Raw genomic sequence first — 14,685 nt, 5'->3', positions numbered from 1 at the left:
GCGCAAAAGGAAGAGCCAGAGTAAAGGATGGGGTAGAGATGGTGTTCTGGACCTGGTAATGCACACCCTGAGGGTACCAAACGGCCCTGTCTTCACTCGGAGAACATTCACTGAGCACCTGGTGGGTCCAGGCTGTAGGCCAAGCTTTGGGTAGTTGGTAGGACTGAGACCCTCAGGAAGCTCTGAGCGCAGTGGAGAGGACCGGTCAGTAAACTGACAAGCTTGAGGCCATGGGAGAAGCACTAAAGCAGAGGAAGTGCAGGCTGGATGGAAACTGGGGAGGTGGTGAGGGGAGGCTTTCAGGAGGAGGTACTATTTTTACTGAAATGTGAGTAGGAATTAGCCAGATTCGGGGTCGGGACTATGCAGGGAGTATCCCAAGCAGGGGAGCTGTGTGTGAGGTTCTTGAGACAGGACAGGGGACAGATGGGGCTCAGGTAAGAAAACATGGCCTTGCCTGAAGGTTCCCACAAGCCAGCAGAGAGGCTGTTTTCCCCTGAATGTGGGCCACAGAGGGGAGAGGATGTGAGGCAAAGATTCTTTTCACCGCTCAGGGTGCTGCCTGGGAGAATTTCACCTCTGATTGTTGCTCCTTCCTTCCTGTGGGTCCCTGTGCCCATCCCTACTGCTCCCCAGTCTTGGGACCAGCAGGGCTCTGTGTCTGCTGTGTCCACTGCAGCTCTCAGCTCCTTTCAGCGTGTTTTGTGGTGGTGCTGGGCTTTAAGCACACCGTGGTGGTCAGGAGTACCTGGACTGGGCCCCTCAGCTCCAGGGAGAAGCCTCAGGGCTGTTCCCTGGAAGAGCAATGTTCCCTAAAGGTGGCTCAGGAGTACTTTGCAATGAGAGGAGGAGAACCCCCCAGTTCAGGAGATGGTGGGCTGTGGGGAGTGCTTAACTCACTTCCCAGGTGCCAGGACACTTGGGGTCCCTGAGAAGCCACCAGAGGGCCAGATCGGCACACTGGCGTGGGACCCCTAGTTGGTGTCCCATGTCCTGACCACCCGCTGCCCTTGCTTGCCTTTCTGCAGAGCCCAAGGAGCTGCCCTGCCTTGGAAAAGGACTTTGACACAGTTTCAAAATAAAGTGGAGAAAAATCTCTGGAGGGGAAAAAGAATAAACACACTTTAAAGATGCAAAAGGAAACTTTTTTTTTTTTTTAAGGGAAAAAAAATGGAAGGGTTTCTCATCCAACTCACTTGAGTGAAAGTTTCCAGCTACTGAGATGTAAGGTCAGAGACTTCAGGGAGCGGGAAGTTCCGGATGCAAATACCTGGGGTGTCTTCAGTGCAGATTCAGGATCAGTCTAACCAATAGCGAGGGCCACTGTCCACCTGTCACCCTCTGTGTTCTGTGTGGTGTCGGAGATGCAAAGACCTGGCTCCTCCCTCCAGCCGAGGGTCCAGTAGGGCAGCGAGGACTGTTGGAGAGTGTGACAACTGACATGGCAGAAGGGTTCCAGTGAGCATGAAGGAATCCAGGGGTCAGAGAGGGTTCACATCTGCGGGCTGGAGAGAAGGCTCAGTGCCAGTGAGGGCAGATTTCAAGGAAGAGCTGGATTAACTCAGACTTTGAAGCCTGACTGCGGTTTCAGTGGACAGGGACTGAGCAGAGGCTTTCCGGGTAGAGCAGAAGGGCAAGGTGGGAAATTTCCTAGTGCTCTGAGAAACAGGGCCATTCTGTTTTCTCAAACATTTCTTTATTTGCTTATCTACTTCTTTAAAACTACTTTATTGAGAGTTATATGTCACGTATAATTCACCCATTTGAAGTGTACAATTTACAGAGTCGTATAACTCACACTGCAATCAATTTTGGATGATTTTCATCACCTGAAAGAAACCCTGTACCTGTTAATAGTCACTCCCCATTTCCCAGGCCCTAGGCAACTCCCTGTCTACTCTCTGTCTCTGTGGATCTGCCTATATCCATATCTTATATTAATGGAGTCGTATAATCTGCGATTTTTGATGACTGATTTTCACTTAGCAAGATGTTTTCAAGGTTCACCCGTGGTATATAGCATATATCAGTACGTCATTCCTTTTCACGTTTTTCTCTGCCTCCATTCCTTTTTATGGCTGAATAGCACTCCGCTGTATGGATATACCACACTTCATGTATCTACTCTTCAGTGATGGCCATTTGTGTTGCTTCTACTTTGAGACTGTTATGAATATGCTGCTGAGAACATCTGTGTACCAGTTTTTGTGGGCATGTATGTTTTCAAGGCTTTTCTTTTCGAATGGGATCCAGGATAGTCCTGGTGAGGAGCAGGAGGAGAGAAGATGAATCAGAGGGACCTGCTCACCTACCAGCTGCTCTGAGTGGTTGGGTGGGAGTGCAAAGGGTCAGCTCAGGATCCTCTTCTGGCCTCACTGGGAACTGGGGCTGTGTGAGGCCAGGGCAGGGCTGGTCTCCCACCAGCAGACACCCCCAGTGTTGTGTCCAATCTGGCAGCTGTTTGCTGGGCTGGAAATAGTCTAGGCAGCTGGTATTTTCCCTGGAAATCAGGTGCTCTTTCCTGTGTCTCACTGAAGGCCAAAATTAGTTAAACACGCAGAGAAGTGTGAGCTACACGTTAGTCTAGGGGAGGGGAGTGTTGTCAACAGGAAGCTGACCAGCGGTCAGGGGCGGTCAGGAAGGTGCAGGTCAATAAGCCAAGTGTAAATTGGGGTTAAGTTGTAGTGCCCCTCCCCCATCACATATAGAGAGGCCATGGTTTTGTTTACAGGAAATGCTGCAAGTATCTCCCTGGCCCCATCTGACAGATGGGGAGACAAAGGCACAACATGGCAGGGATCTCCCATTCAGAAACAGAAGGGCTAAAGCCACAGTCTGGTTCTCTGTCAGCAGCAGGTTTGGTAAAACCCAAGCCTTGCCCTCAGCGTGGTGGCTATTCTTGGGTTCACAGGAAAAGACCAAGGACACAAGAGTAAGAAAGGGTTTGTGCAGTTTTGGTCTCCTAAAAAAGAACACTAAACCCCACCTTAAACCCAAAGCAAAAACATAGAATAGGGCTTTAATTACCATCTTTCTTTTATCCTCTTTTCTTCCTTGTTTTTTTTTTTTTTTTTGTTCCCCAGCCAGAAAACATTATGTTGTTGGACAAGAATATTCCCATTCCACACATCAAGCTGATTGACTTTGGCCTGGCTCATGAAATAGAAGATGGAGTTGAATTTAAGAACATTTTTGGGACACCAGAATTTGTTGGTGAGTTTTAGGCCTGTTTTTCTCCCAGCTGAGAATCTGGGATCAACAGAGAGAGAAATCCCAGGAGCGAACCGTGTGTCTGGGGCTGTAGCCTCTGGGCCGAGAGATGATGCCTTGCATGCGTGCGTGTGTGCCAAGTGGCTTCAGTCATCTCCAACTCTTTGCGACCCTGTGGCCCATAACCTGCCATGCTCCTTTGTCCACAGGAAATGTCTTGCTGGCCGCTGGGTGAGGGTTGAGCGCCAGCAGGGCAGTGGGAGGCCAGGTGGGGCTGGGGCCCTTTGCAGAGTTAAATCTTCCCAGAGCTGGCCCTACTTCCTGCTCTTAGACAAACTGATTGTGAAGATTTAAAATTACCTCACCCTGTTGCATTCCCATAAACTCAATCTTTTCTGGAGTAGCTTTTGATTTCCCAAAAAAGAAAAGGGAAATTATCTGCCAGATGCCAGATCCACACACTTGCCTGTCCCATACATCTGGCCTTTATTCATGCACAGGGTGCCCAGCCAGCAGGGCTCTGCCGGCTCTGTCTTCCCTCTGTGTCTCTCAGCCTTGGCCCAGGCCGCAGAAACCCCCTTTTAGGACTTGTGCCACAGGCCAGGGGGTCATAAAGAAACAGCTTTGCAGAGGAGAAAGGAGTGAGAATTGAGAACCACCATCTCACTGCTCGGGGAGTTGAAATGCTCTTAGAGATGGAAGGAGGGCATGGTTTCCTCAAAATCTGGGCACTGAAACTTTTGACCATAGTCTAAACAAAAGAAAGATGAACCAGATCATCCACCATGATGGAGTTTCAGGCCACATATACCAACTCTGCAGCCACTAGGGAATGAAACTGTAGAAGCCCCAGCAGGGGAATCTTGGCATGTGCCAGGCACTAGGCCTGGTGTTCTATATACAGACATTGTCCAATTAATACCCATACAATCTTATGAAGCAGGTTCAAAATATTTTCTCCATCAAGTGCCTTATTCAAGGTAAAACAACCAGTGCATGATAGAGCAGAGATTCAAATACAGATACATCCAACATTAAAGCCTATGCTTTTTTGTGTGTGTGACTGCACTGCACAGCATGTGGAATTTTAGTTCCCTGACTAGGGATTGAACCTGTGCCCCCTGTAGTGGACGCGCAGAGTCCTATACAGTGGACCACTAGGGAAGTCCCAAAGCCTATACTCTTTCCATTATACCAGGTTATCTCTCGAAGGAGCCTTTAAAGGGCTTATAATTTAGCTGTGGAAATAAGACATCAAACCATCAAACAAGAGTGCTAGAGGGATCTTTTCAGATCATCTGGTCTAGTTTAACAGATATGGAATTGGAGAGCTAGGGGATTTTAGTTAAGGCCAACCAGTGGTTATTCTCTATCTACTATAGACATCAGATGCTGGAGACACAGGGATGGTAAGGAACCACACTCAGAATGACACACCCAGGGCCACACAGTCAGTTAGTGGTAGAACCAACTTGAACCTAGGGTACAGGTATACAGTCTCAAACTTTGTCCAAGATAGCAGTTACTGCCCACCATTCACATATGTGATAAAAATGCATGTTTTATTTAAGTTCATACCAAGGGTTGAATAATAATAAATGGTTCAACTAGAAATTCAGGGCAGTAATGGAAGAGTTGTCATGAGAGAGGATGTGGTTAATTGTGAGGTGAGTGATATAGACAGCTCTGAAAGACTGTTACGTGACGTAGCCACTCTCACAAGGTCAGTGGGCTCAGTCCTGGCCTTGAGCGACAAAGTGCTGGTGTTGTGGGTGGAGGAGAATCTAAAGGGTGGTGGGTGGGGAAGAAGCCGGGGTAGAGGAGGTGCATATCCGAGGCGCCCCATAGCGGGGGTGGAGGGCCAGAATGAGGATGTTTATCAGGGGCAGTTCACTGTCCTCTCTAGATGGATCAGAGGGTTCACACAGGGTGCCAATGTGAGTGGGATGTTGATGGGCGGAGCCAGACAAACTGTGGAGGGATTTTCCCAGTGATATACTGTAAATGTCTAACAGTCAGGTCTCAGGACAAAACAAAATACAGCCCTAATTTATAGCATTTACCAGTTTCAAGCTACCAGCCTGTTTCACTGAATTCAGAGTTGGGAAGAGATGCCCACGGTTGACTCTAGTGAGCCAGTGTGATACAGCGCCAGTCCAGAACTGGTCTTATTTGCTCCTTACAGATATATAGGGTGGTTTCTCTAAGCCCCTGCCCAAATTATGATGACTTCCTTTTCATCATAGACCCCTGAACAGGTTATAACCAGTGTTCCCTATTCCCTCTTTGAAATTTTAATGTGAGACCAGAGTTTAAGACTGTCAGCTTCTGGGAATGTGGTGGAAGACTTCTTCCAAAAGGTCCTGTCACTACAAAATTGGATTCTTGAGAAAAATATTGTTTTTAATGTAATTCTGGACTTAGGAAATAAGGTAAATCTTTAAGTATAGTAACTCCTTCAGCATCATCTGTCCTGTCCTACCCTAAAAATTGAGTGAAATGAACTTTGAGCTGGAGCTGTGAGCTGCAAGAATATTCGATAAGAGGATCTCTCCTAAAGGCAAGTGCGCATGTCAGCATTTATCAGAGACTAGCAAGATTTAGATGTTCCAGGAAGTAGGATATTAAAACGATCAGATGTTGACTATAAAATAAATGGAATGTATATAGAAATAAAGGTAAACTCAAGAATGAGCAAGCAACAAGAGACTCAAAAATGACCAGGTAAATTTTTAAAAGAACTAGATAGAACTTTAAGAAATTCATACGCTTGTTGAAGTTTTAAACTCAGTGGATGGGCCAAACAGCAGATTATACACAGCTGAGGAGACAATTAAAGAATTGGAAGACTGAGTTGGAAAAAATTAGCTAGACTATCACACAGTGGCAAAGATATAGAAACATTAAAGAGAGGATAAGTGAAATAAGGTTAAAATAAAAAGTTTAACATTAGTCTATTTGGATTCCTGGAGGAGGGAATTAAGACAATAGAGGCAGTATCTGAATAAAACTGCTGAGAATTTTCAGAACTGATGTAAAACCATGCATCCCCAGACACAGAAAGGACAGTGTATTTCAATCAGAAAGAAGTCCATACCTATAAAGTCCATACATTATACTTAAACTATAGGGCATCAGAGACAAAGAGAAGATCTTGAAAATTAACCAGAGAGAAAAGATAAATTGCCTACAAAAACCAACAATAAACAAAAACCAATAATTGGACTGACAGCATACTTCTTAAAACGCCAGTGTCCAATAAAATATAATATTCAAAGAGCTGAGGAAAAATAAAGACTCCATAGTTGTGAAGAAACTGTATTTCAAGAATGAAGGTAAGAGATTTTTTAAAAAGCAAAATAAAAAAAACAACAACAACAACAAAAATAATAAAAACAATGTCCAACAGACCTTTGTTAGTGGAACTTCTAAAAGGTGTACTTAGAGTTCTAAATGCCAGAAGTAATAGGAGCAAAGAAATCAGTGAACATTAGGCAAATATAATTATTTTCTTTCCTAAATAATGATGATGATGATAAAGCTTAAATATGGGATTGAAAAAAAGATAGAAACTGAAGAAAATAATGTTAGATAGGACAGAGTACTTGAAATTAGTGCTCTAAAATTCTTGTATTGTTAGAGGAGGGCCCAAATATTGATTTATGTTAGAATTTGTTTCATGTCCATAGTAAAATCTCAGGGGTAACCATTACAAAAATAGAAGTTAGGAAAAGTCAGTAAGAAAACTAACAAGAAGTGATTTTTTTAAAAAAAAAGGCAAGAAAGGAAAGCCCAGATGAAAGTGGACAAACAAAAGCACCTGGAGGACAGAAATGAGTGTGTGTTTACATCAAGCAGATGAGCACCGGAAAGCGAGCTGTGCTTCTCAAACTCTCAATGAGGAACAACTTGGGGGAAAATAGTGTATCCTGTACAGCTTCTTCAATAAGATAAATACAAATAAATTCCCTGAAAAGTGATCATGGTGTGAGTGCTGCGACAATGTCAAATTGCTATACAAGCCTCTAAATACATAGTCTCAACTTCTGTACATATCTTGCCTGCAGACTGCACTTTGAATAACACTGTCCTAGAGAAAGCCTTTCGGGTGTGTCTCAGGAGATGGGTACAGAAAAGCTCATAGCAATGTTTTTCTAATAAAAGATGATAATACAATAAAATAATGTAAGTAGAGACCATCCAAATGGTCACTAAGGAAATGACTGGAAGATCATCTGTATTCACAAAGTGGACTACTATACGGCAGTGAAGAGGAAAGACCATGGGTGAACATTCAGTGAATAATAGGAGCATCAGTTGAGTGGGAAAAAAAGGTCTATTGATGGTAGATGAGATGCAGTATGCCATCATTTTTAGGAAGCTAACAAAGAGCAAAGCCAGGAGAGTGGTTCCTGCATCTGAGAGGGTGGAATGGTGGGCTTATCCTATAGATGCAGAGGTTTTGATATTGTTCTAGGGACAGAGGAGCCTAGTGGGCTACAGTCCATGGGGTTGCAAATAGTCGGACATGACTGAGCGACTAACACACACACTAACAAACAGACTTAGCCTTCCCCTCTCCACCTTCTCCCATTCGTGATTAAACAAAACAGCCCCCTCTTTCTAGTTATCGCCCCCTCTTTCTTTTCTATTTCATCACCAAGCTTTTTAAAAGAGTCATCTGCACTCTTATCTCACCGTCCACATTCAGCACTCTCTGGTCACTGCAGTGGGTGTGAAATTCAACACTCGCTTTCCAGGCCATCCAGGGCTACGGGCTTGATCTCCAGGCAGCATTTGGCTCTCTTCTCTCCTGGGTAGAGTCTTCTTTCCTAGACTCTGCACCTTCTTGCAGTCCTGGCAGCATTCACATGGCTCCTGTTTCTACCTGTGTGATGACGCCTATGTGATGACCTCACTCCCACCCCAGGTACCCAGCCTGTTCCTGGCATCTTCTTTTGGATGCCCCTTGGACATCACCCCTTGCTCCTCACCTCAGTGGCCACCAGAATGTCCTCCTGCCCCTGCTCAGGTGGGAGGTGGCCTCTTTAGACACCCGCAGAGGAGTGTGGATTCTCTCTCTGCCTCCTTTTCTCCCCCATCACCTTCCAGCGCTGGCTGACTGGTTTCCAGCTGAGAGTTCTAAAGCAGTCTTTGTCGTGGGCCCCACTGTCCATCCTGCACCCTCCTCTCCCCACCCTCCTCTTCCTTTTCCAGGGGTCCCCTTGTGCTTTCTGTCTTTATCACTATTAGAATAACAGGCAACTTCCCCCTCAAAATCCTTAGACCCAGGTTATCTCCATCTGCCTCTCTAATTTTCCTTAGGGAGGGTTCAGGATGGAGACATTTGGCATCTAATTCCCTAAAACTCCTTAAGATCATCTCTTCTCCTTTTCATACTCCTGCTGACTCTTCAACGTGGCTTCTTTCAGCTCCAGAAATTGTGAACTATGAGCCCCTGGGACTGGAGGCTGACATGTGGTAAGTGGGACAGGCCACCCAGGTGGCCCCAGATCCTGGCTCTGGCTGACATCCCGCTGGATGAAAACCTCTTCCTCCACACTCACCTTTAAGAGCTTCTGGCTGCTCCTGGGGTGTTGGCATGTGGCCAGTTAGCACATGGCCAAGGCAGAGAACAAGGGGCTGGAAGCTAGAGGTACAGGCTCACCCTGAGACCTGCCATAGCCGTGATAAACATACTAATGACTATAATTCGTTCTGTTGGTCAACCATGTGATCACTGGGGGCCTCATGTATTCTAGCTACTGTGCTGGGCCGGGCATACCGCAGCGATTGACTGCACAAACGGGGCTCGTTTCATGTGAACTGTGCTATCCAGTTGGCTGAGTACCTTGATCACTTGGTTTTCTAAAATCCTCCCAGTGGTCCTGTAAGATAGTTATTATTATCCTCATTTTATGAGGAGAAAGAGGCTCAGAGGTGGTCATCACAGCTGTAAGTGGGTCCTCAGACTCAACGTCCAGAGCTGGTTGACTCAGAGCGAGTCCTAGGCTGCTGCTGAAGTGTGGGGTGGGGAGGGGTGTGGGGCTTGAGGCAGCGCGTGGGGGCTGCCGTGAAAGGACCCTCAGAGCCATGCGGGGAGTTGCTTGCTGGTCTGGGAGGAGAGCCAAGAGGCTCTGACTTGACTGTTCTTTGTTTTGCAGGAGCATCGGTGTCATCACCTACATCCTGTGAGTACGACTGATCCCAGGGCTCTGACCCAGCTCAGATCCAGGGGGGAGCAGGAGGAATGAGAGAGGGGCAGGCAGACAGACAGACTGACTGACATTTCCGGAGCACCCACCATGACCAGATGAGTTAGATCCACACAGCGAACCTGAGGCTCAGTGCACTCAGCTCGATTTCATACATTTGAGCCTGGGCTTGGGGTTGGGCAGGAACCCGGGAGAGCAGCCCAGAGCCCTCCATTCAGCACTGCTTGTGTTTGCATCCCTCCTGTGGCCAGGATCCACCATGCGGTCTCACCCGGACCCAGGTTTCCGGTGAGAATGTCAGTTTTCACTCAGAAACCTGGGACGGCCGTCAAGCCCCCATACCCTTCCTGATCCTGCTTCGTCTTTCTCTGCCTTTCCTCTCCCTTCCCCAGAACCTCTTTTCCTCTCACATGCTGTCTCTTCTCTTCTTCCTAGTCTCTTTCTTGACTCTGAAGTATTAAGTGCTTAAGCAGAGATTTCCTGCATTGTGTAGCGAAACTATCACTTTCCATCCCTATGGCCTTCGGCAGAAAAACAACTCCTGGGCTTGTTTTTCTCATCAGAAAAATAGGAATCATAAACTTCCTGCCACGGTTGTGTTGAGGATTAAATAAGCCGACGTGCAAACTTCCTAGCACTGCTCAGACAGACATTGCTGATTAGTTGGTGTTCATTACATCAGTACTTGCCAACTGTTTCCACTCATAGCACTCCTGGAAAATGCTGTTTTTATGGCAGTCTGGGTAAGAGGCAGCCCACAGCCAGAGGGCATGAAGGATGGGGAGGCCAACACTCAGCTCTCTCAACACCCCTGTAATCCCTCTTTATGACTCCTCCTTGGACTGGGAGCTCTGCCAATGTGGTAGATGCCGTCCCCCCTGCCCCACCCCTGCCCCTTGAGTTGCAACAGAGGGTGTCAACCCAGGCAGCATGTCAGACCTTTTTTTCTGTTTCTTCACATCAGACCTTTTAATATCTGCTATGGCCCAGGCCCCACTCCAGATCTATGAAATCAGAATCACTAGGAGTAAGATCTGGGCATTAGTATGTTTTAAAAGCCATAGAGGAATTTGATGCAGAGGGAATTTGATGCATTGCTGCATAGTTCCAGATTAGAGCCAGGATATTTAGACATGACTTCTGTATTGAAATAGTAAGGAATTCCAGCATCTCCAGGGCATGCAATCTTCCTGTAGCCCACTGAATTCCATACAGTTTATTGACCGCCTGATCCTCGGTGAACACAGTGCCAGGCACTCGGGGTACTAAATGGAGAGTCTGTCCTGCTTGCCTGGAACTTTTTTTGTGTGGGAGGGAAACACCAGACGGCTAACTCTCACCCAGTGGGACCAAGGTTGTGCTTTAGGTATGAACGTGGCTTTGTGAGACAAATGGGAGAGCCACTGGTTTGCTGGGACTGCAGAAAGTTTAATGGGAGAGAGGGAGCGAGAGAGGGAGATAGGAGAGAGAGATTGATTTGAACTGGGCTGGAAGGAATGAGATGAATTTTCCTGGTGGAAAGGAAAGGAAGAGCCATCCTGGATGAGGAAGGGGACAGCAAGAGTGATAAGTGCAGTGAAAATACAGAACGTGTGGTGGAGACCAGCGTTTGATGCCTTCCTGAGAAGTTTAGATGTGATTCTGTAGAAAACAGGAGGGAGGGTAGGGCCCAAGCACTCCTGGGACAATGGCATATTTTGAACATTAGGCAGGAGACAGTAGATTAAGGAGTCACTGTTTGAATGGCACATTTTTTTAAATGTAAAAAATGTAAAAGAATGAAACTAGAACACTTTCTAATACCATACACAAAAATAAACTCAAAATACATTAACGATCTAAACGTAAGACCAGAAACTATAAAACTCCTAGAGGAAAACATAGGCAAAACACTCTCCAACATAAATCACAGCAGGATCCTCTATGACCCACCTCCCAGAATATTGGAAATAAAAGCAAAAATAAACAAATGGGACCTAATTAAACTTAACAGCTTTTGCACAACAAAGGAAACTATAAGCAAGGTAAAAAGACAGCCTTCAGAATGGGAGAAAGTAATAGCAAATGAAGCAACTGACAAACAGTTAATCTCAAAAATATATAAACAACTCCTGTAGCTCAATTCCAGAAAAATAAACAACCCAATCAAAAAATGGGCCAAAGAACTAAACAGACATTTCTCCAAAGAAGACATACAGAGGGCTAACAAACACATGAAAAGATGCTCAACATCACTCATTATCAGAGAAATGCAAATCAAAACCGCAATGAGGTACCATTTCACGCCAGTCAGAGTGGCTGCGATCCAAAAGTCTACAAGCAATAAATGCTGGAGAGGGTGTGGAGAAAAGGGAACCCTCCTACACTGTTGGTGGGAATGCAAACTAATACAGCCACTATGGAGAACAGTGTGGAGATTTCTTAAAAAACTGGAAATAGAACTGCCTTATGACCCAGCAATCCCACTTCTGGGCATACACACCAAGGAAACCAGAATTGGAAGAGACACATGTACCCCAATGTTTATCGCAGCACTGTTTATAATAGCCAGGACATGGAAGCAACCTAGATGTCCATCAGCAGATGAATGGATAAGATAGCTGTGGTACATACATGCAATGGAGTATTACTCAGCCATTAAAAGGAATACATTTGAATCTGTTCTAATGAGGTGGATGAAACTAGAGACTATTATACAGAGTGAAGTAAGCCAGAAGGAAGAACACCAATATAGTATATTAACATATATATATGGAATTTAGAAAGATGGTAACAATAACCCTGTAAGCAAGACAGCAAAAGAGACACAGATGTATAGAAAAGTCTTTTGGACTCTGTGGGAGAGGGTGGGGGTGGGATGATTTGGGAGAATGGCATTGAAATATATGTATTATCATATGTGAAACAGATCACCAGTCCAGGTTCAATGCAGGATACAGGATGCTCGGGGCCGGTGCACTGGGATGACCCAGAGGGGCGGTATGGGGAGGGAGGTGGGAGGGGGATTCAGGATGGGGAACACGTGTACACTCGTGGCAGATTCATGTTGATGTATGGCAAAACCAATACAATATTGTAAAGTAATTAGCTTCCAATTAAAATAAATAAATTTATATTTAAAAATATTTGTTTGGCTGCACCAGGGCTTAGTTGTGGCACACAGGATTTTCCATCTGTTGTGGGATCTTTAGCTGGAGCATGGGAACTCTTAGTTGTAGCATGTGGGATCTAGTTCCCTGACCAGGGATTGAACCCAGGCCCCTTTCATTGGGAGCACAGAATCTTAGCCGCTGGACCACCAGGGAAGTCCCTGAATGACACCTTCTTGACAAACCCTGCAGGGAACCTCATACACCCCTCCAGCCCCTAATGGCCCATCTATTGCCACACTTGTCAGGCTTTGCTCAGGATGCTCGTTAGCCTAGAAGACCTTCCATCTCCTTCTCTGACTGCTGACAGCCTCTTCAGGACAAAACTGGTGCAGATGTCGGCTCTTCCATGAGGCCTGCGCTGGGCCTCCCCTCTGTCCTGGGCTCCTCCAGTCCTTCGTCTGTTCTTTATTTTATTCTGTGTTCTACTGGAGATGATGAAGAGCCAGGTCTCTGTTTCTCTCCCCTCGTCTTTCAAGTCCCTTGAAGACACAGTTCTCTCTTTCAAGCCCTTAGTAGGCACTCCATTAAGTGTACTGAATTGGACTCATTTGAAAAGCTGTTGGCTGGAACCCCCACAAAGGACTGCGGGGAGCCTCCCACCCCCGTGCAGCAGTACGAGTCCAGGCCCCTGAGTCCATCACCCCCACTTGCGTCTCCTTTCTTACAGTCACGTATTCCCTCTCTGTGTGCCCAGCCTTAGTGGAGCATCCCCTTTCCTGGGAGACACGAAGCAGGAAACGCTAGCAAATATCACAGCAGTGAGTTATGACTTTGACGAGGAATTCTTCAGCCAGACCAGCGAGCTGGCCAAGGACTTCATTCGGAAGCTTCTGGTTAAAGAGACCCGGTAAGAGGACAAAGAAGAGAAGGGCACTGGCCTCTCAGGTCCTGACTCTCTCCTGCCACTTCTCCCATAGACATGCCAGCCTGTGCCTGCTTTGCCACAGGCTGTCAGCAACCATTACGGTCTAATCTGGGCAGGTGCTGAGGAGTGTGAACTGGCCAAGACTTGGCTTTCATCTTGTTTCAAGTCTTTCTAATTTCTTTTCCTGCTGAAATGCAAATAACCATGTGTGTGTGTACGTAAGTCAGCCTGGATTTTTTTTAGAGCTCTTTGTTTTTTGCAGTTTGTCTCAAAGGTACCTGGAACTAGAATTCGTTAATGGAAAGGGGCAGGGTTTTCAAGACAATTCAGGATGGGAGTGGGGAGGGTGTCCAGCCCAGAGGAGTCAGAACAGTGGGACCATAGGAGACCTGCTAATCCCACCCCTTCCTCAGGGCTCAGGGTAAGCCCCATGGGTGTGTGATCAAAGGAGATGGGCAGGGAGTTGGAGGGTGCTGGCTGCCCAGAGGATGGATGAGCTGAGGTAGGGGTAAGTCCTCACATTCTGGAAGGCCATGTCCTCTTGATCCCATAGACTTCAGAGAGACTTAGAGTGGGGTCCTCTAAAGTGCAGTGCCTGGTTTCTCTGTTGAAGGGCAATGGTAGGAGGGATTGCCCCACCTGGGTACAGAGCAGGGAAGGGCAGAGAAGAGATCTGGAAGGCAAACAGAAAAACAGAGATCAAAGTTTTCCCAATGGAGAGCATTTAGGACTCTCCAATAGTGTGGGGTTGGGCCCTGCAACTATGGGAACAAAGATGAGGGTTTATATAAGGTCATTCTATTGAGAGGCCTGCCTGGACTGCTTTCTCTAGTATGTAGGAGATGTAGCCAGTCCCCCATCCACCTCTGCATTCCTTATGATTCTAGTTTGATGGCAGTGGTTGAAGGATGCCACAAAGCAGGTCTGAGAAGAGTGAGAATGGAGACTGCTGCTCTCAGCTTCTCATGGATCATCACTGTTTTCTCATCTTCATTTAGGAAGCGGCTAACGATCCAAGAGGCTCTCAGACATCCCTGGATCACGGTAAGCACTTGGTGACGAGTTTCAGCAAGCAGGTTCCTGCTCTGTTGCCAGGGATTCCTGGGTCAGATTCAGGAGACCTGCGACAAGGCCTTTGCTTGAAACACTGACCCCTAAGCACAGATGGAAGCTAGTTGGGGGTCTCCAAGGGTCTGGGCTTGTTCAAATAGGTCTGCGAGTTTAAGTTTCCATGTCATATGTT

At 46.5% G+C, this 14,685-nt stretch overlaps 1 protein-coding gene across 1 annotated transcript in view; it reads left to right on the top strand.

The window, feature by feature from the left end:
* The window catches only part of DAPK2 (death associated protein kinase 2), a 132,146-nt gene that overhangs the window by 100,082 nt on the left and 17,379 nt on the right, over positions 1-14,685 (top strand). Inside the window, exons 5-9 of the mRNA XM_018054331.1 lie at positions 3,084-3,213; positions 8,643-8,691; positions 9,375-9,401; positions 13,272-13,424; positions 14,441-14,486. Coding sequence (XP_017909820.1) covers positions 3,084-3,213; positions 8,643-8,691; positions 9,375-9,401; positions 13,272-13,424; positions 14,441-14,486 — 405 coding nt within the window. The remainder of the gene's footprint in view (positions 1-3,083; positions 3,214-8,642; positions 8,692-9,374; positions 9,402-13,271; positions 13,425-14,440; positions 14,487-14,685) is intronic.

Source organism: Capra hircus, chromosome 10 (genome assembly GCF_001704415.2).
Source record: "Capra hircus breed San Clemente chromosome 10, ASM170441v1, whole genome shotgun sequence".
NCBI classification, from domain to species: Eukaryota; Metazoa; Chordata; class Mammalia; order Artiodactyla; family Bovidae; genus Capra; species Capra hircus.
Note: the sequence above shows the minus strand (reverse complement) of the source record. Positions and strands in the feature narration are given on the sequence as shown.